The sequence below is a fragment of the Amblyomma mixtum genome, chromosome 3 (genome assembly GCF_055824585.1).
Source record: "Amblyomma mixtum isolate Tamu chromosome 3, ASM5582458v1, whole genome shotgun sequence".
Taxonomy (NCBI): Eukaryota; Metazoa; Arthropoda; class Arachnida; order Ixodida; family Ixodidae; genus Amblyomma; species Amblyomma mixtum.
The window spans coordinates 168839728-168860720 of record NC_143014.1 but is presented as its reverse complement, the minus strand read 5'-3'; the positions used below and the strand labels follow the sequence as shown (position 1 = coordinate 168860720).

At 48.4% G+C, this 20993-nt stretch overlaps 1 protein-coding gene across 1 annotated transcript; it reads right to left on the bottom strand.

Annotated features, from left to right (window-relative positions):
• Nucleotides 1-15017: 15017 nt before the first annotated feature.
• LOC149352656 (uncharacterized) lies at nt 15018-19277 on the bottom strand. The gene has a single exon (XM_089575715.1). The coding sequence runs from the start codon at nt 19275-19277 to the stop codon at nt 15018-15020; it is 4260 nt and encodes a 1419-aa protein (XP_089431841.1).
• Between the last annotated feature and the right edge of the window lie 1716 nt (nt 19278-20993).

The following is a 20993-nucleotide window of genomic DNA, read 5'->3' as shown; positions in this document are numbered from 1 at the left end:
CCACGCCCCTTTATTTGAAGTGAGCTCGTGTTGTGTGTGTGATGCAGCAGTCAGCGATCAAGCTATGAGGGACTGTTGTGTTCTCGAGTAGTCTGCCCACATTATTAGAGGGCACCGTCTATTTCGCTTTGCTCGAGACAGTGCGCGTCGAAAAAAGTGGCAATCGCTTGTCAAACCAGAGGGCTGGACCAACAGTTAACTCCAAAGTATGCGAGGTAACGCATGCGAAGCGCTTGCTTTCCAGAACAATTTCTGCTCGAGACGGAGGTATAATGCACAACTTAACTTTGCATCCTCATAATTACTGAAATTAGCAGCCACAAAAGGCGCCTTCTTGCTTTGAATTCATGGCGAACTAGAAGCTGTTTAATGGCTGTCTTTGGCGTTTATGCAACTGCAGTTGGAAATAAGTTATCCTGAGAATTCATGGCGAACGAGAAGCTGTTTAATAGCTGTTTTTGGTGATTATGCAACTGCGGTTCGAAATAAGTTATCCTGATTGTTAGAAAAGTAATCCAAATGTCGAGCATCCGGTTCAGGATATTGTACTGGAATATGCTACGCACGTTGTAAGAATATCAAGAGAAACGGGAGAGAAGAGAACCGATTGAGCGCACCGACTGTTCACAAGGAGCCGACTTTCTCGGCAGATTAGCTGCGAAAGATGGTATACTTTAGAGTAGCTAACTCCGATTCACAATAAACAATCTTTGGTACCACTCTGTCTTGGCAGAATTTCATACTTGCCACGCGGCAGCTGCAGTTTTCTCCTCGAAACTGCCTCTACCGCGTGAAATTCCGCAAATCTAGTGTCCTCCCAAGAGAGGGTGGTACCATAGATTCTTTAAAGGGGTAATGAATGTTAGTTACGCAAAAGCATATCTTCTTTCGCATCGAATCTGCCTTGAAACTGAGCGCCTTGTGTACAGTCGGTACATCCTCACAACGGGCGTTACATACAGTGGAATCTGTTTACCCGGTTGCTTTAAATTTCATTGCTCTGCAAAGAAACAGGATTACTTATTTCGAGCTATATTTTCATATTCGCTAAGGACTGCCATTCAAACAGCTTCTGGAAACACTGTTCTGGAATGCAAGCATTTCGCATGCCTTGTCTCGCATACTTTGGAGTTCTGTTGGTTTACAGCCGTCTCACCTGACCTGATTCCACTTTTTTTTTCTCCGCGCGCTTCCCCGAGCAAAGCGAAATAGCCGCTGCCCTTTTCGAGAGTGAGCAGAACACCCGGGAACACAGCAGTTTCTCATAGCTTGATCTCCGACTGCTGCATGACGTTCACAACACGAGCTCACTTCAAGCTTCAAACAAAGAAGCGTGGCCCAATGGGCGAACTGCGTATACTTTCGCCTCGGTTTTGCATGTTTCGAGCGTTCACCGCTGCTTTTCTTCTGCTGATTGGAGACGCATAACTGTGCAGCAGCCTCAGTACACATCGAACCTTCTGCTGTCAGAAGTCGCATGTGTTGTCCAGACCACCAGCACGTGCGCCGATGACGTAGGCCGGGAAAGCTGTAATCGTCCTGCAGTTGATTGTGTCAAGGGGAGGCGAGGATTAAAACTTTCCAGGCCACATCCAAATCTGTCGAGTGCTTCCTACAGAACCTGACGACAAAGACGTTACCTAGTAAGGCACCCATATTATTTAGGCGCGCTATCGCTGGTAAGCGAGTATGTGAGCTTTCGTCAAGCATTTGTTAAATTTTATTCTTATTTGATTTATTTTATTTACAAATACCTTACAGGCCTCCGGAGAGGCATTGTGTAAGGGGGGTCAAATACAGAAGTTTGTGTAAAATAGGTTAGAAATAAAAAGCCCAGTAAAAGTGCAGCAAAAAAGACAAAAACGAGTGAGTTCAGATAACATATCGCAGTTCACAAAAATTGGTGAAGGTACAATGCTACTATGCGTCATGGAACAAAAAATGGCATGTCACGAAGGCATTCTTACCCCCCTCCCCCTTACCCCCCCCCCCCCCTCCCCCCTCTACTTCTTTGCGCCAGCTCACTACGAATATCCCGGTGGCGTAACTACATTCTGTGCTTCAGTAAGCAAAGACGTCGCGACGGCGTGACACCAACTGAAGGAGCCTTTTTTTCTCCACTTCAAAGAAAGAAGGTTGGTGTCACGCATCCACATCAAAAAAATTCGTCGCGCGTGTTTCTGGGCAGGCATTTCTTCGGGTTTACTTTTTTTTTCTTGTCTCTCCTGTTGACTTGTCCGCGTCTGTCTGCGCGCTTTGCCACAAACGCGGTTTTCCAATTAGCCCAGACCTATAACTTGAGATCTACTGCCTTGCTCGACTACTAATGAATGCGGCGACAAGCCAGCGTCTTTTGGAAACTGGAGCAGACGGTTACGCGGAAGCGAGGAGGGCGGCCCGCGTTGCTCCGACTCCCGTTTTTTTAGTTTTGTTCGGCAGGGATAATGAGATTCAAACGAAGTGGTTATCAGAGGCTGATTTTGTGAGGCTACGTTATGAATCGGCCGCCGCGGTGGCTCAGTTGTTACGGTGCTCGGCTACTGACTCAAAAGACGCGGGTTCGATCCCGGCCTCGGCGGCTAGAATTTCTTTGGAGGAGAAATTCTAGAGGCCTGTGTACTGTGCGATGTCAGTGCACGTTAAGGTGGTCGAAATTTCCGGAGCCCTTCACTACGGCGTCCCTCATAGCCTGAGTCGCTTTGGGACGTTAAACCCCATAAACCAAACCAAACCACTTTATGAATCGGTCGCTTTTAATGATTTCTTCTTGAAGTTTGAACATAAAAAAATTGTCATTTAAATTTGTCCTGGAATGAGGCTATACTTAGAAACTACAAATCAGCAAAACGTCGTCTCATCGTATCATCAATCTACATGTAGTCAACACCGTTCAGAGGGAAACTCAACCGTCTGCATGATTCTTTTGCGGAACAAGCAGTTGAGAAAGAATGACCAATAGGTTTCAGATATGTCACAGCTGTACACCTCAGAGCACTGTGGCGACGGACCGTTTGGAAGAGAAATTTGTCATTACTGCGTGGAAATATTCACATATGGTGCAGCAAAAAGACGAAGGGATCCCAAAGAATGCTGAAAAAGCGGGTGTTAACTACGCAGAAATAATTATAATGCCACGTATCATTGTAGTGTCCGTTCGTTCGCGCAAGGCCGCAGGAAAGGGGTGTTATCATTTTTGTTCGTGACGCGAGAAGCGACCGGACTAATCTCGATTGATCACAGCCATGAACAGCTGCATCTACGTGTTTCCAGATTACTCTATAGATGATCTCGGCCTGTTATCTCGAAGTTTCCTTGCCGGCTTTAAATTGAACGATGCCGCGAGCAGCGGGCATTCGTAGTTCGACGACTGACGAGCACGTTTGTTGCTTACGCCGCCGCCGAGTGATTCAGTTCTTTTGCGGGCGCAAGTCAGCCCAAATGAAGAGCTTCGTTTCCAAGTCTTGTTGGTGTCCTACTGACCGCTGGACTGCCGTCACTACAACGTGACAATATTTAGCAGGTCAGCCTCCGTGCTGTTGGCATACCAGAGCAAATTAGGGCCCTGTGAACAGTCCTTACGTTCGAACAACAAATGCAGCAAAATTCTACTGAATTCGGCAACCATTACACTCTAAATTACAGTTACGAAGGAACACCAAATAACTGCTGTTTTTTTTTTTTTTTCAGTGCAAACAGTGACTGGGGAACACAGCAGTCCGTCATTGCTTTTCGGTTGTCGCGCGGTTATAGCGACTGCACCATGCATAATACACACTCAAAAGTGCCGGAATATTATTGCAACGCGCGAAACAACCATGTACAGCATATTTCCAGTTCAGTCTCACTAATAGTTGTTTCTCTAGTGGCAGTAATGTTCCAGCTGTTTTCAGGGTGATTTACGCATGATGCAGTCGCTCCACCTACACGGCAGTTGAAAAGTTGTGACGGACTGCAGTGCTCCATATAGTCACTGTCTGCACTGAAAAAGAACAGTAGTTATTTGGTTTTCCTTTGCAGTCGTTATTTAGAGTATGAGGGTCGCCGAATTCCGCAGAATTATGCTGCATTCGTTGTTCGAATGTTAGGACTGTGGACAGGGCCCCACGTTTCTCGGGTATGCCAGCAGCGCGGAGGACGCCCTGCCATATATAACTATTAAGGCGAAAGCCTTTAATGGCTCATACTGTCGTGACCAAGACGTGTTAGCAAATTTGTCCGCGTTTCAGATTGGTCGAAATGGTCGTGACGTCACTGCGCGCGAATTTTGACGGGTGTCCAGCGAAATATGTGAGAGAGTTACTGCGCAATTTCCTTTCCTCAAATACAATTTTCGACTGGTGTCCACCGAGATATGTGAGACAGTTACTGCGTAATTTTCTTTCCTCAAATACAATTTTCATTTTCTTCATTACGGCCCCTCTTTCTCTTTTTTCTTTCACTCCCACTTCCTCCCTTCCTGTACGGTGCGGTTCAGGTGTCCACCGAGATGAGAGAGAATTACAGCCCCATTTCCTTTCCTCAAAAAGCGTTGCGTTCAAAGGGCAACACATCGCGCCGAACGGGTGGCGGCGTTACGTGGACTCCCTGGCAGCGCTGCAACACGCTGTCGCGTTCCACTCCTAAAGGCAAAGATTAAGCGTCATTAATTGGCAGTTAATTAATGCACCAACAGAATGTGAAGTGAACAATCGCGTAGCAGAATGCAGCACTCATGCTTTCGCCTTTCACCACTTTAAGCCGCTAAAGTTCCTCGTAATTTTTTTTTTCGTAGTTAACACCCGTTTTTCCAACATTGCGATTCCCTTTGTGTTATTACTGCACCATGTGTGCGGCATTATACGTAGTAATGGCAAATCTTTCTTCCTAACAGGCCGTCGCCGCACTGCTCTTGGGTGGACAGATGGAGACACGTCTGAAACGAAATGGTCATATTTTCTCAACTGCTACCTTCGTGGCTTGTTCCGCAACAAAATTATACAGACGGTTGAATTCCTCTCTGGGAGGTGTTTACATTTAGACTGATGGTACGATGCGACGATGTCTTGCTGCTTAGTAGTCGTTAAGTAGCCTTGTTTGAGGTCAAATATAACTAAACCGCTTTCTTCTTTTCAAAACATGAAGAAAAAACCATTACACGCGACTGGTTTACAAATGAACCTCACAAAATAAGCCCCTGTAACCACTTCGTTTGAATCCCATTTTCCCCCTGGCTAAACTAGAAAAGGGGAGTCGGCGCACCACACCCCGCGCCTCCCTCGCTTTCGCCAAACCGTCTGCTCCCTTTGCCAAGAGACGCGGGATTGACGCTTCACTCGATAGTCATCGGGAAAGGCAGTTGATTTCGCATTACTGATGTGGTTGCGTGACGCCGAAAGGAGCCCCTTTTTCCCCAGTAGAACCACGGCTTATTTTGCTATAGTGATGCGGATAAGGTATGTGCGGCGCCAAGATATTCGTAGTGAGCTGCGCAAAGAAGTAGAGGTGGTGGGGGAGTAGTATGCCTTCGTGGTATAGAGATAAAATAAACAAACTGAACAAAACGCACCGACGAGAGCTTCACATATACGGCTTAAGTTGCCAGCGAGGGCGCCCATAAATATGGCTGCCTTACTGGGAAACGTAAGCGCCTTGGTCGTCAGGTTCTGAAAAAAGCCCTCTGCAAATTTTTAAAGGCCTGGAAGGTTTTAACGCTCGTCTTTCAGCTTTCCCGGCCTATATGTGATCGGCGCACATCTGGTGGATCAAAACATGCGAATTCTTACAGCGTAGGGCAGAAGGCGCGATGTGTAACGAGGCGTCTGTAATCGGCACAAAAAAGGCGGCGGGGAACGCTCGAAACATGCAAAATCTAAGCGAAAGTAAACAATTTCGCCCAACGGGCCGCGCCTCTTTGCTTGAATTGAGCTCCTGTTGTGTGTGTGATGTAGCAGCCGGGGATCAAGCTATGAGGGGCTGTTGTGTTCCTGAGTGTTGTGCCCACAATAGGAAAGTACAGCGGCTATTTCGCTTTGTTCGGGACAGCGCGCGCAGAAAAAACTGAGAATCACAGATCAGTTAGTGAGACGGTTGGAAACCAACAGACAACTCCAATGTATGCGAAGCAAGGCATGCGAAACACATGCATTCCAGAACAGTGTTTTCTAGGGGTGGGTGTATAATTCACAACTGTAACTTTGTATCCTCATAATTGCAGAAATTAGCAGCCGTCGAAGGCGACTTCTCGCACATCATTTCATTGCAAACGAGAACCTTTCTGATTGCTAGCTTTTGGCGAATAAGCAACTGCAGCTGAAAGTAAGTAATCCTGATTATTGGATTATAATCGAAATGAGTATCCGGGTAACAGATTGCACTGGAATTTGCTACGTTCGTTGTGAGAATATAACGACTGCTCACTAGACACCGAGTTTCTCGGCAGATCAGCTGCGAAAGAAGATTTAATTTAGCGTAATTAACTTCGACTCACTGTTTAAACGACCTCTGGCACCACCTTGTCCCAGCAGAACACCAAATTTGCGGAATTCCAAGTGATAGCAGCAGTTTTCTCTAAACGGCTTGCCGCCCCATTGCGTTCAGTGCAGCCGAACGGAAGAGTGGGACCCAACATGTCACTGTCGAAAGCGGTGTCCTCACCCTGAAACTGAAAGTGGCGCTCGCATCGAAGCAGTTCTATGGTTCTATGCATCGAGGCACCCTAATCAAGGACACCCACTCCTTTCGGCGCCATCTTGGTTCTTTCGAATGCGCTGGGTATGTTGCGGCGGCAGTTTATCTATCGGTCAGAGAGAAGGGGGCGGGCGTGTAAAGCCAATACCACCATGATTTTAATGTAAATTTTATTCTCTGCCGTCTGGTTAGCACTCTGCTTGCATAAACAGTTCGTTTCCAAAGAGGGTGTTGGACACATGTCCCTCGTATCGCAATCTGAAGGTGGCAATATTTTCTTATCCGTTTTGTAGCGAAAAGCTACACTACGCGGTTCAGAGCCGAGTTTCGCGTGTGCAGGTGCCGCCAGTTCTCCGCTAGTAACGTTGGTTCTGCGCATGTGCGAAAACCAAGTGACGTCACGAGAGGCGCAGGTGCGTCGCCTCCTCGCCGCAGCCGTCGCCGACTCCGCCATACTCTGCCGCCATGCGCCGCGCGCTACTGCGCATTTGCGAGGAGGGTGCGCCGTGTGTATATAATCAAGGCCTGCCAACACCCTCTAGAGGTGTTGGGCCTGCGCGCTTTCCTTTCCCCCCGCTCTGACGTCAGCCACTTTGACCGCTGACCCCTCCGCATTCCTCCGACACTGAGACGTCTCCTTTATTCCCTCAACCAGTCTTGCACCCTTCGGTAGTCGTGTAGCCGGACGTGTCAGCGTGCGCTGCTGCGTTTTTTTGCTGTTGTGTTCGTGAGTACTGGTTAGGAAATCGCTTGTCATCGCGATATCGAAATCTTGGCGTGTCCTGCACCTGCTGTTGAAGCAATGGGTCGCTGCTGCGTGCCCAACTGCAAAGGAAACTGTGACAACGGGCCAAAAGTGCGTGTGTTTTCGTTCCCAAAAGACGCCCGTAGGATTACGTGGGAGCGTGCTGTGCCGCGACGACATCGACATAAGGACTCTGCGAGATCCTAAGGTACGTTGTGTCTGGCCATCGAAGAAATCGTTGAAGACTGATAATTTATCACGGTGCTAAAATGTGGACAAGATGCGGTTCTAAAATTCATGGGACGCGATGTTTGCCCTAGACCGCTGGTATCAGTAAATATTATATCTTTTCCTCTTATGTACCAGGCAGTGTTCTTGTGTGCTTGAATAGGTACAAATTTTCAATTTCAGTGCGGGCGTTCATATCATGGTTAATTAAATATGCCTATGAATACCATCGAATTTTGCAGAGAGCATATGTACACTAACTAGATATATTTTTACATCTTGATTCAGCGTTTCGACTATATTCAGTGTGCGCAGTGTTTTGGCTAAAGAATGCTCAGTATATTTAGGTAATGGAAGCTATTCTATGCAATTGCGCAATGAATAAAGGCGTCTGTGCCATGGGTGCGCAATGTAGCGTACAAGTAGCTCCACTGAACTTGGTTCAAACTTGAAATAAAAAAAGTGAACAGCAAGGACAATATTTTAGTTCCCGAGGGACTTTTTCATCCGCTGCTTTCCAGATATGCGAGCTACATTTCAAACCTTAAAGGGTCAGTCTACTCACCGAGATGAGTGTATAAATAATGGCATATTCTGGTAGTTGGCACCCTACAACATCAATAACGAGGGGTCTGCGCCCGGTTTAGGCAGGAATTTATATTTTATTTCGGCGTTAAAAGTCGCGTAAAAAAGCATGGTGGCGACCCCAAACGTTCATTTTGTTCAAGAAAGTGGTAGTCTTTTTTTGTAGAAGCATAAGTGAATATACTACGTACCATCTGTATGCCCCAATGTCAGAGAAACGCACGTTTTGTTCTAGCAAACTGTAGAAGGCGTACCGCTCGCTTTTTCTGTAAATCACATGAATATTTATAGTTACACGCACGCAAAACGCAGGCACATTCCCACTTTTAGTTCAGCGTATGCTAGCAGAGACGTAAAAATAAACTCAGCCTATAGTGGCGCCATCTGGTCGTCAGGACGGGAACCACTGCTGTAAACAAACCGACTCTCCACTTAAGCCTAGGAGCGGCAGAATCGTCACTCTAATTATTAAAATAAAGCAAATTTATCTCTTATATGTTTTCTTATAGGCGAGATGAGACGAAGCGAAAGACAGGCGCCCCATTTATGGCCAGTGAACGCACTGAAAAAGGCAGCAACAACCAGAATTCAGTCCGAAGCGAGAGGTCCGGCTTCGACGGGCGCCGCCATGTTTGTCGCCGCGCGGCGGAAATCCAGATGGTTGCCAGATGAGACTACCATCTCATACAGATGTGTTCCCACATTAATAAATTCTATTTTAAAATGTTCTACCGCACTCCTTGGCACCACATATGGTTAGCTATCGGTTGCCGCAAAGAAAATATGGTCGATAAAATTCAGTAGACTGACCCTTTAAAATAGAATCTTTAAAATACCTTAAAATAGAATCGTGTGGGCTGGCACACAAACTGAAAAGGCATTGCCACTTGTAAATATGTGAATAAAGTCTTGTGGCCACTGTTCCTTTCGATCTCTGGCGTCTATTTTACGGAATTTACAAATCTAGATATGCTACGTGAAGCATATACAGTAAAAAGTTTCCAGCAATGCCTTTCTTAAGTATGATGAAAACATGTCCATCCAAAACCTTAAAATAAAATCGTGTGGGCTGGCCCACAAACGGAAAAAGTTTTGCCATTTCTAAATACGTAATAATTTGTAAATATGTGAATAAAATCTTGTGCCCACAGTTCATTTCGATCTCTGGCGTTTCTTTTACACAAGTTCCAAATCCAGATATGATACGCGAAACATATACCGCAAAAGTTTCCAGCAATCCTTTTATAAAGTACGATGAAAACACATCCATTCAACGCATACCTTCATTTTAGCCCAATGCAATTTAATAGCAGGCGACAAAATTTTACCCCGCATCAGTACCGCCCGCACTCCGCGCGTGCCCCTGCACGGGAGGAGACGCGCGGCTGGGTCAAGTTGGGTGACGTCACGGAGGGAGCGCGCAGGCCTTATAATGCGCTTGACTGAGAACTGGCGGGCGCGGAGGTGGTGACGAATCGCGGCTACGGCCGCTTATGTTTTTTCAGCCAGCGTCCGCTTCAGCGGACGCGGTTGTTGCTGCGACGCGCGTCTTTTCTTTCCTTTTTCTCTTTCCTCTGATCTTTTAACTCTCCTCTATCTGCACGTGGCAGCGGTGGTGGCTCGGCTGGAGCCAGTTGGCAGGCCCATGCAATTTCCTTTCATCCCTCTCTCAGTCGCAACAACAACAACAAAAACACAACTGGCGGGCGCGTTCGACATGGAAGCCAAGGAGAGTGCGGCTGCTGCTAAACGACGCAGAAGAACGGAGAAATTGAATTCTTCCGATCCAGAGGTAGTCGCCTGGGAGCTGGCCGCCGAACAACGGAGGAAAGATCGAGCCAAGGCGAAACGTGCATCTGAAACGCCGGAACAACGTGAGGAACGCCTCGCGAAAAGACGTCGCCAAGAAGCCGAAAGACGCGCTATGGCCACCGCTGTGGCCACTGGTAGTCAACCAAGTGAGGAGGAGGAGCAGCAGAAGGAGGAAAACATGGAAGAAGATTCAAAGACTCACCGCTACACTGAACACGTGTTAAAATGTGTCCAGAGTGTTTACGTTGGACTTTGTGAACAACCCGTGTGGCTATGTTTGTGATGTGTGTGAGAGACTATGGCACTTTTCGCTCCGTACACTCTAAGAACTGATACTCTCTATGATAGAGTATACCGGCTACTGTACTCTCTCTAGCAGCAGTTTACTCCGCCCAAACTGCCTAAGGAGTGAAACGACTCCTTCGGTAAGGAGTAAAACTGCGAGCGCACTCCCTCTAGGGCCTGAGGGAGTTGGAGGTTGTTTATTTTCTTAGCTTTTGTACTGCAGCGGAGCCATATATATAGTGACCTGTGACTCGCATCTCATGCAAACTAGTAATAAGCAGAAACAACCAAACAAGAAAGTGCGCGGTGCTCCGCCCACAGAGCCAGACCTTGTACATAACCGATACGTGCAGTGTACACTTTGAAGATTATTGCGTTGCATTCATACAGCATATTTGATTTGATTTCAATGGATTTTACGTCCCAAAGCAACTGCACTGACATCGCGACATCCCAAAGCGAAGTGCACTAACATCGCGCAGTGCATGAGGCTTTGGAGTTTCGCATTCATCGAAATGCGACCGCCGCGGGGTTCTGAAGTCTATACCATTCAGCGAAGTCATGTACTTCCGTAGAATGCGTTTAAGAAGAGACTGTCATGGTAACTGTCGCAATTTATCCTAAACATTAGTTTATTGCTGTGTGAATATATTTTATGCCCTTCGGAACGGCCATTCACATTTTGCAACATCTATTTCAGCACAGCAACCTCCAAGAAAAAGCGGTTCGCAGAAACGAGCGATGCTTCTGTTAAAGGAAAACACTTCTGTCAGATCCCGTAAACCTTCGCGGTCGACGGCGAAACATTAGTCTAAACACTTTATATGGCATTCCTACTAGGGTATGAATGATCGACGAGTGCTCTAGGGAAGCTACACATCATTTTAATACGAATAATAGTGCATCAGGACACCAGTTAACTCGTTCGCGAAGGGCGAGTCAACGTACTGTGCACCATGAAATTGCTGTCGAGTAAAAATTTACCGTGGCGTTGTGGCGTTCAGGTGTTGCCTGTACTGTTTCATCATTTACTGAGCTGTGCCAGCTCTAACCAGCCAGCGATCTACCAATTTAGAGAACAGAACTCGCGACATATACGCACAAAACTGCCGCTGAACTCAAAATGTTAGCATATATAACTACTGAAAAGCATTGCGACTCGGCTCAAGTATAGGCGAGAGGTAGCGCACTCGGCTCGCAATGCAGAGTTTCCTGGTTCGAATCCTCCCTCTGGCGCAGCTTTTTTTTTCCCAGCCATTTGTAATAAAGGAGTGTTTCTACTCCTGCAGAGGGAGTGCGCCTAGCAGGAGTGCGGCGACTCTGGATAAAGGAGTGAAATATGGGACAAGCGTATACTCCATCGAAAGGAGTTCCCCGCACTCCTTTTGTTCTTAGAGTGTATATCCAGGCTTAACCTTAGCTAAGCCACATCCAATTTTTTTTTCATAAGCTTTTTTCACTCGTACGCTTCCCACAAACGTCACTGGAATTATTAGTATAATTATTATTTCACTTGGATGGAATTTTGAGTTCGCAGCACTTTTAATAATAATTTTGTTTCTTATTATGGATTTCTAATCATATTTATGTAACTAGAAGAAAAATGACCGACGATTACGTTACTTCCTAATGCGAAATTTGAGCGCAGCAAATAAGCTGCTTCACCTTTTCGATAGTGAGTCAACCCCAGCTGCGGAGTTGGTTTCAGGGACAACGCCGCCGATGCCGACACAAACAATATGATACCCTCGCTTCCGCAGCGCTAAGAACCAGGTCTAGCCGTGGGAAGGTGGTCACGTATTCGTCGACGTGCCGGGGCCTACGTGAAATAACCGGCGCGTCGGCAACTGAAGAGCACCCTATCCGCCACACAAGAACAGGGGGGGGGGGGGGGGACCCTTTCCTCCTCTTTCTGCATGGCGGCGACGGTGTTCTATGCAGTCACGTTATCTTGACTCTCTAGCGGCGTCAGCGGCATCCAGCGGTATCAGTCGGTCGCTGCTAGCGCTGGGGGGATGAAAGGGGGGCGGAGCTGGTTGCGAGGCCGACGCCGACGACGACGCGAAACCCAGGAACGGACGCCAAAGAGCTGCGCTCTAAAATTAGGAGTCACTTTGGCGACTAAAGTGGTGCAAGGCGAAAGCCTTAGTACAGCATTCTGTCACGAATGTGGTTGTGAATGATGAATCAAGTGCTGCCAGCGAATGACGCGTCCATTGGCTGTCTGCGTGTGTTACTGATGTGTGGTTAACATGTTAAGCTTCGCCTGTAAGAGTGGAACGCGACAGCGTCTTGCAACGCTGCCAGGGAGTCCACAGAACGCCATCGCCAATTCGGCTGTACGCCTTGCTGGACGGTAAATTTATTTTTTGAGGAAAGAAAATGTATCTCTCTCGCATATCTGGGTGGACACCTGCACCTCGCCGTAAGGGAAAGGGGGAAGATGGGAGTGAACGAAGAAGCCGTATTAGCTAGACGCGCCTTTGTTCATTCCAAACCATTCAGCTGGCATTACGGAGTGGCTAGCGTGCTCGTATCGCACTCCGGAGACCCTGGTTCGATTCCCCAACTCGACCAATTTCGTTCTCGGTTTTATTGATTTATGCGGTCTAACTAGAAAGGTTAATTAGGCTATTTCATATTTATATTATTGTATTTCTATCCATCGTGTTCTGTCATTAACCTGTCAATTGTTGGAACTGTCTAGGATGTTCGACACAACGTATATGAAACGAGCAACGTCTTACTGAGTGGGGAAGTGCGTGGTGGTGGAGGGAACGAGGCTTCGTACTTATCTGTTTTTTTCAGCAGCGTCTCCTTCCGCGGACGCTGTTGTCGCTGCGGCGCGCGTCTTTCTTTTGTTTTCTTCTGACCTCTTCATTCTCCTCTATATTAATTAGGCTAATTGATTAATTAAGCAATTAACTAAACTCAGTCCAACTTAGTTGCAGCATCACTATGCGATCCCTTTGATTGGTTGCATGGTTACTAGCCAAAGTACAATTGGCCCCATTTGAAATTTGCGCACTGTGACGTCACGAGCATTTCGACCAATTGAAAAGCGTGACATTGGGGGCGGAGCTGGTTACGAGGCCGACGCCGACGACGACGCGAAACCCAGGAACGGACGCCAAAGAGCTGCGCTCTAAAATGACACGTTGCATGAGTAGGCCGACTGAAGTTCAAGGGTCTATTGAAGAGGAAAAAATTACTAAGAACATTTTTCAGCAATCAAACACAATTTACTTACAATATCAAGTAGTCATTTCACTTTATAAGCTCTCAGGAAGGTTATCTGGTTAAATTGTGCTTGCCTTATTGTAGGCTCGTTCCTGCTACAGTCTTGCTAGCGTAGCCCTGGGCTGGTTTTTCAGGAGTGTTAAGCCATCGCAGATAGATGCAGTCACGAATTTTTCCCTCTCTGCTCTGTCGATGTTGATGTTCTCCTTGATGTTGATGCAGAGTCGTAGAGGGCGGGTCTCGTGAGTGACCCGGGGGACGTACTTCACTACGGGTGAGATCAGACAGGCGTGCAGGTCTTCGGATGGTGAGGCACTTGGAAGGCTTTCTTCAAGAAATTATTTATTACAAATGTATATACAACTTATTTACATATGCCGAGTGATTTCGACCTCTCCACTTTAACTAAAAATAAAAACCTCAAAACTTCCACGACTCCGGACCACCGCCGGCCAACACACGGCCAACCCGTCCGGCCGCCGCTCAACTAACTCGCGTCTCCAACTCTACGCTCACGGCCCCTGGACCACCACCGGCCACACACGACCGATCTGTCCGGCTGCCACACACCCAACCTCGGCGCTCTCCTTCGCGCGTACCCATCTCGTCACATTCGCGCCAAAACTCCATCCTCCGCCAATAAACAATCCTCCCGCCAAAACTTACTTCTTAGCCAATAGACGACTTTCCCGCCGTCGTTTAGAAGTAAGAGGTCACAAGGCAAAAGACAAGTAAACAATATAAAACACACGCATCGCTGTAAGCAGCCATGGCTAACTAAAAGCTATTACAACAGAAGGAAACAAACAGAATTCAAAACACACGCTCCACTGTTAGCCGCTCTGGCCAGCTAGCAGGAACGAAAACAAGAACAGCCCCAGCCATCCTGTCGTCGTCTCGGGTTTCGGACCGACTTCCTAGAAGAAACCATTCCCCACCCGCTGGGGCCGAGGAGCGCGACCCTCGCACGCTACGCCGTTTTAAGTCCTTCTCCTTTTGTCTGCGCATTCCCCTGCTCCCTTTCGGCGCCACTCCTCACACTTTAACACGACGCACGCTAGCTGCGGCGTGACACCTCCCCCCTTCTTCTCAATTCTTTCCCCCGACCCCTTTTTTTTTCGCCAGTTCCGAACAAGGCATGCTTCTCCTTTAGGCTGCCTCAAGCCGCCGCCTCTCTCTCTAGTGCGAGAAAGCACTAAAGCTTCCCCCCGAGATACACTCCGAAATACACTCCGAAAAAGAATACAGGCATGCAAGTACATGAAAACAATGTACACTTCTGCACAACGCACCATACGCCACAAGATTACATGTTTGAAGTGAAGGTTCATGATACAAAAATCATGCATGCAAATAAAAAGGAAATCAACCACAACAACACTCCACACAGGTGAGCCTTGAACATCACTGCTCTCATGCTCTGTGCTCAGGGGTTCCTTTTTTTTTCTTTCTCATGTTAGGTTTGAATGCGGGAAAGCGCGTCCGCAAGCACGTTGTGGCCCCCCTTGATATGCTGGACCGTGATGTTGTACTTCTGTAGCGACAGCGCCCACCTCGTGAGCCGTGCACTGCTCGATGCCGCAGTGGCCACATACTGCAGAGGGTTGTGATCCGTCCTGACATGCACTTCCGCTCCCAGTACCCATGTGCTCACCTGATCCAATGCCCATACCACAGCGAACGCTTCTTTTTCAATCGTCGACCACTTCACTTGAGATTCGCTCAACTTTTTGCTCAAGAATGCAATTGGGTATTCTCTTCCGTCTGCATTCTGCGCCAGACATGCCCCGATTGCCTCTTGGGACGCGTCGGTTGATAGAATAAAAGGCTTGGACATGTCTGGTGGACACAGAACAGCTAGAGTTGCCAGCGCACTCTTCACCTCTTGGAATGCTTGCTCTTGTTCACTCTGCCAGCTGATCGGGCCGTTTCGACGACCCTTCGTTAAGTTTGTGAGGGGCAGCACTACCCGCGAGTAATCTTTTATGTAGTTGCGGTAATAGTTCATTACCCCTAGCACGCTTCTGAGTTCCGCCTTTGTTCGTGGTGGCTGCATTGCCTCTATTGCTCGAACCCTCTCAGGATCGGGACAATGCGTTCCAGAACCGACTATGTGCCCCAGGTACTTTACGCTCCCCTGTGCAAATTTGCATTTTTCAGCATTTACCTTCAGCCCCACAGATCTGAGTGTCTCCAACACCGCATCGAGATGTTGGGCATGTTCGCTCATGTTTTCAGAAAAAACTGCGATGTCATCGATGTAAGCGCACGCATACGCTCTATGCTCATAGAGAATTTCATTCATAATCCGCTGGAAAGTGGCCGCGGAATTTCTTAGTCCATACGGCATCACTGTCCAGGCGTACTGTCCACTGTCGGTCGCGAATGCGGTTAATCTTTGGCTCTGCTCGTCTAGCGGAATTTGCCAGTACCCGCGTGTCAAATCCAGAATTGTTATGCAGCATGCCTTTGCCACAGTCGCCAGGAGGTCGTCTACCTTTTTCATCGGAAAGGCGTCTACCTCTGTAATGGAGTTGAGGAATCTGTAATCAACGCAGAGCCTCACACTCCCGTCGCTTTTCGCCACACACACCACAGGGTGGGCGTAAGGGGATTCGGTGGGATAGATCATTCCCTCTGCCACTAGCTCCTGTACTTGTCTCTCAACCTCGACTCTCATCTTTAGCGGGACCCTGTACTGGTGACGAGGAGCAGGACGTGCGTTGGCCATTATGCGGATCGTGTGCTTACCTGCCCTACTTTTCCCCGGATTTCCCGAAAACACTTCACTGTGCCGATGGACAACTTCCTGGATATGAGAGTCTTTTACCTCTGCTTCGCTCATGCGAACAGATACTACCGGTACTTCTTCCACCTTTCCGAACTCTTCATCCTCAAATACGACCCCGACTGTTCTTACCCCGACCGTAAACGGCTTCAAATTATTTGCATGTATCCACTTTCGGGATCCATCCTCCATCTGCACCACGTAGCTATCCTTTCGCTTCCTCTCAACTACCTTTACCGGCCCCCTCCAGGCGTACTGCCCCTTAGACGTATCCTCATTCCTGACTAGAACGAGATCGTCGCAATTAAACTTCTTCGGCCGTGCTCTCAGATTATACCGTGTCGCGTATGCTCTTTGGTTATCGGCAGAATTTTGCCCCACCACCTCCGACATGGCAGCCAGCCGCTGACGTAGTTCCAGTAAATACTTTTCTGCCGACTCATTCAGTGTAATCGGAAGGGTCCAGTTTCCGGTCCAAGACTTCTCTAATATTGCTAATGGCCCTGTAGGAGTGCGCCCATAAAGGAGCTCAAATGGCGACACTCCGGTCGTTTCATTGGGCACTTCGCGATATGCCCACAAAAGGCACGGGACCAGTCGGTCCCACCCCCGTCCATGTTCTCCAATGACATGCCGCAGCATTCTTTTGAATGTCCCATTCCATCTTTCAACAAGGCCATTGCTTTCCGGATGACCAGGGGTTGAAAATCTAGGCGATGCCCCGAGACGGGCCAACAGTTCCTGGGTTACCTTTGCCGTAAAGTTTGTCCCCTGGTCCGAGCAGACCATCTCCGGCACCCCAACCCTAGAGAATATTTCCACAAGGGCGTCGCACACTGCTCGGGCTGTCAACGATTTCAAACAGACTACCTCTGGCCACCGAGAGCATACGTCCATCAAACACAGAGCATACCTGTGGCCTTTTGACGACGGGGGTTCTATTGGACCTACACAGTCCATAACTATCACCTGAAATGGGCTTGCTGGTCTTGTCAGGGGTGCTATCAGTACCCTGTCCGACTTCCTTTCTATAGCATTCTTTTGACACTGTGGGCATGCCTGACAATACTTAAGAATCTCGGTGTTCATGTTCGGCCAAAAGAATGAATTCTTTATGCGCTGCCTTGTTTTCTTTGCCGCAAGATGCCCACCAACTTCTCTGTCATGAGCTACCTGTAACACCGCCTGCCTCTTGCATTTCGGCAGAATCAGCTGTTTCACCATCCTCCCGTTTATCTTATCTGAGTGATATAGCAGGCCGTTGGTTACCTGCATACCATGGGTGCCTGCCTTCGCCTGTTGCCATGAGGTTTTTAAGCTTTCATCCTCCAGCTGTAGTGCCCTAAAGTTCAATGACGTTGCTTCTTCCAGCTGTTCGTTTTCCCTTGGCTGTGCGACAACCGCCGCCACAGTAGCGCGTGGGTTCCCTAAATTATAGTGGTCCTCGATCTGTTCGTTTTCTTTCTGCTTAACCAGTTCATTATAGTCGCTCACTGATAACAAACAATTAATTTCATTCGCCAATTCCTCTGTCACTGCGCACAAGATGGTGACATGTGAGCCCCTCCGATCCATTCTTAGTGGCACATACGCCAGCTCAGCCTCAATCTGATGTCCGAAGGCACCCTTCAATGCGACTTTGCCTCGTGGATCTACCCTTTCCTGGGGCAGTAGTGACCTCCTGACCACTGTGATGTCCGCGCCTGAGTCTACTCGTGCCAAGATTATTGATTCCCCCGAACAGAGGGAGACATCGCCCACCTTATGCGTCTCCGTCAACTGAGTGCTGGCTTTTGGCTCCCGGTCCTGGCACAGAATTTCAGCGCTGTGAGGGGTTACTTCTATCACTCTGGCTGTAATCTTCCTGACCTCCGTCTCTTGGCATTCTCGGGCCATATGCCCTAAACGGCCACAGCGGTAACAGAGGGGTGACGCTGGGTTCTTTCCCCTATCCTGCTCCCATTCCCTGCCGGCAGAATGCCCCTCTTTAGCAACATTGCGGGCACCCATATCTCTGTTTCCGATCTTTACCTCAGTTTCCCGACACTCCCTAGACATATGACCTAGTCGGCCACAACGGTAACACTGGCGTGTCATCGTATGTGCTCTAAATGGCGCATACTTCACCTCCATGGGTCCTCCCCCACGAAGTTGCGACGCCCCGGCCTCCCCCTCTTTCCTACATCCTTCGCCGCGGGCCGTACTCATGCGCGGAACGCCAGCCCCAAATGCTTTCCCTCGGCTGCTCTCCACCGCCTCGACTACTTCTGTAAGTCCGTCGATTTTAAGCCAATTTTTGTTTTCTTGAAGAGCTATCTGTCGGAGCGCGTCGTTAGACAAGACCACTTTCATTTTATCGACCACTACCAGCTCCATCAGCTCCTCAATTTCGGTCACTTTTCTGCTGCTGATATAATAAGAGTAATAACTGCGTAGTCGGTAGCCGAATTGGCGCCATGATTCTTGCGGTCCTTTCTTAGCTGTGTCAAACATCCTTTTATATTCCGCCGGGCTTAATCGCAACTCCCTCAAAATTACCTCTTTTAGCAGTTTGTACTCGAGTATCTCCTTTGTTCCACTTTGCATCGCCATCGATCGCATGCGGTCAGTGAGGTATGGAATCAGGGTGATAGACTGCACGCTTTCCGGTACTCTGAAGGAGTGAAAAAGCATCTCCACAGAATCAAACCATCCCGGAATAAGCGACTCATCTTTCGGCATTCGAGGTAGTACACTGCTCAGCATTGTGGAGTATTTTACTGCTTCTTTCCCCTCTGACAGATCAGCTGTGCCTTGCCTGCGTAATTTCTCTGTCTCAAATTCAATTTTGGCCCTCTCTAGCCTCATTTTCTCAATTTCTATATCAATTTGCCTATTGGGTCCAGATTGGCCGTTTTCCGTGCTTGTCTCGCTCATTTCCCCAGTCATGTTACTATCCATCTCTGGCGACAGTAGTTTACTCTTTCCCCTCGTAAGCATAAAGCACGAAGTTTGAGAGCAGCGCTGTTCGCTCACCGTTTTTCTTTCGCCGCCTTCTCTTCAAAGATCGTCAATCAAACTAAGTTCCAGAGTTCTCTCACAATGAACTTCACGCTGATACGCCACAAGTCCTGTTACGCACCGCCGCCGCACTCTCAAGGCCTCTTCAATTTAAGTTCGTCCTCCTTTCCTCCCTTGGTGTCCACGATTCTTCTTCCCACCTACACTGGTCTCGAAGCTGCGATGATCGGTGATGATCGGTGAAGATACCTCTGCTGTCTCTTGTGTCTTCTTTCTTCTTTCTTGACGTCCGGTTTTCGACTTCTCTTCGCCACCCAAGGGCAAACGTTCCTTGTGAGCTCACCAAATCGACGTCTTCTCAACCTGAGTTGCCTCTGTCTTCCTCATTCCCGTCGCAAAGCAGCGTCCCTTGCGAATCCTGTCGGCTGCGCCAGTCACGAATTTTTCCCTCTCTGCTCTGTCGATGTTGATGTTCTCCTTGATGTTGATGCAGAGTCGTAGAGGGCGGGTCTCGTGAGTGACCCGGGGGACGTACTTCACTACGGGTGAGATCAGACAGGCGTGCAGGTCTTCGGATGGTGAGGCACTTGGAAGGCTTTCTTCAAGAAATTATTTATTACAAATGTATATACAACTTATTTACATATGCCGAGTGATTTCGACCTCTCCACTTTAACTAAAAATAAAAACCTCAAAACTTCCACGACTCCGGACCACCGCCGGCCAACACACGGCCAACCCGTCCGGCCGCCGCTCAACTAACTCGCGTCTCCAACTCTACGCTCACGGCCCCTGGACCACCACCGGCCACACACGACCGATCTGTCCGGCTGCCACACACCCAACCTCGGCGCTCTCCTTCGCGCGTACCCATCTCGTCACATTCGCGCCAAAACTCCATCCTCCGCCAATAAACAATCCTCCCGCCAAAACTTACTTCTTAGCCAATAGACGACTTTCCCGCCGTCGTTTAGAAGTAAGAGGTCACAAGGCAAAAGACAAGTAAACAATATAAAACACACGCATCGCTGTAAGCAGCCATGGCTAACTAAAAGCTATTACAACAGAAGGAAACAAACAGAATTCAAAACACACGCTCCACTGTTAGCCGCTCTGGCCAGCTAGCAGGAACGAAAACAAGAACAGCCCCAGCCATCCTGTCGTCGTCTCGGGTTTCGGACCGACTTCCTAGAAGAAACCATTCCCCACCCGCTGGGGCCGAGGAGCGCGACCCTCGCACGCTACGCCGTTTTAAGTCCTTCTCCTTTTGTCTGCGCATTCCCCTGCTCCCTTTCGGCGCCACTCCTCACACTTTAACACGACGCACGCTAGCTGCGGCGTGACAGATGCGAAGCCATGTTTTCCAGTCACATCTTTGTGGAGGCAACATGGATTTTCTGGCAAGGTTACATGCTTTCTAATAATTTCCTTCAGTGCTTTCAAAGGCGTTCTCAGACGGGTCAGTTCTTGAGCTTAAGCAAAGGACTTGAAAGCACTCTCACACAGAAAGACAAAGTCAGTGAAAGACAAGTGGGCAAGCACATCTTCCTCAAGAGAAGATACTTCCTCTAAGTCGAGATTTAAGTCTGTTCTCTCATCACTCTCTTCCGGCTGGGTGATGCTTTGCACTTGTTTAATTTCTGC

What these genes read in the sequence shown, in the direction of transcription:
- LOC149352656 (XM_089575715.1), bottom strand. Translation starts at nt 19,277, where the DNA reads ATGACTGGGGAAATGAGCGAGACAAGCACGGAAAACGGCCAATCTGGA.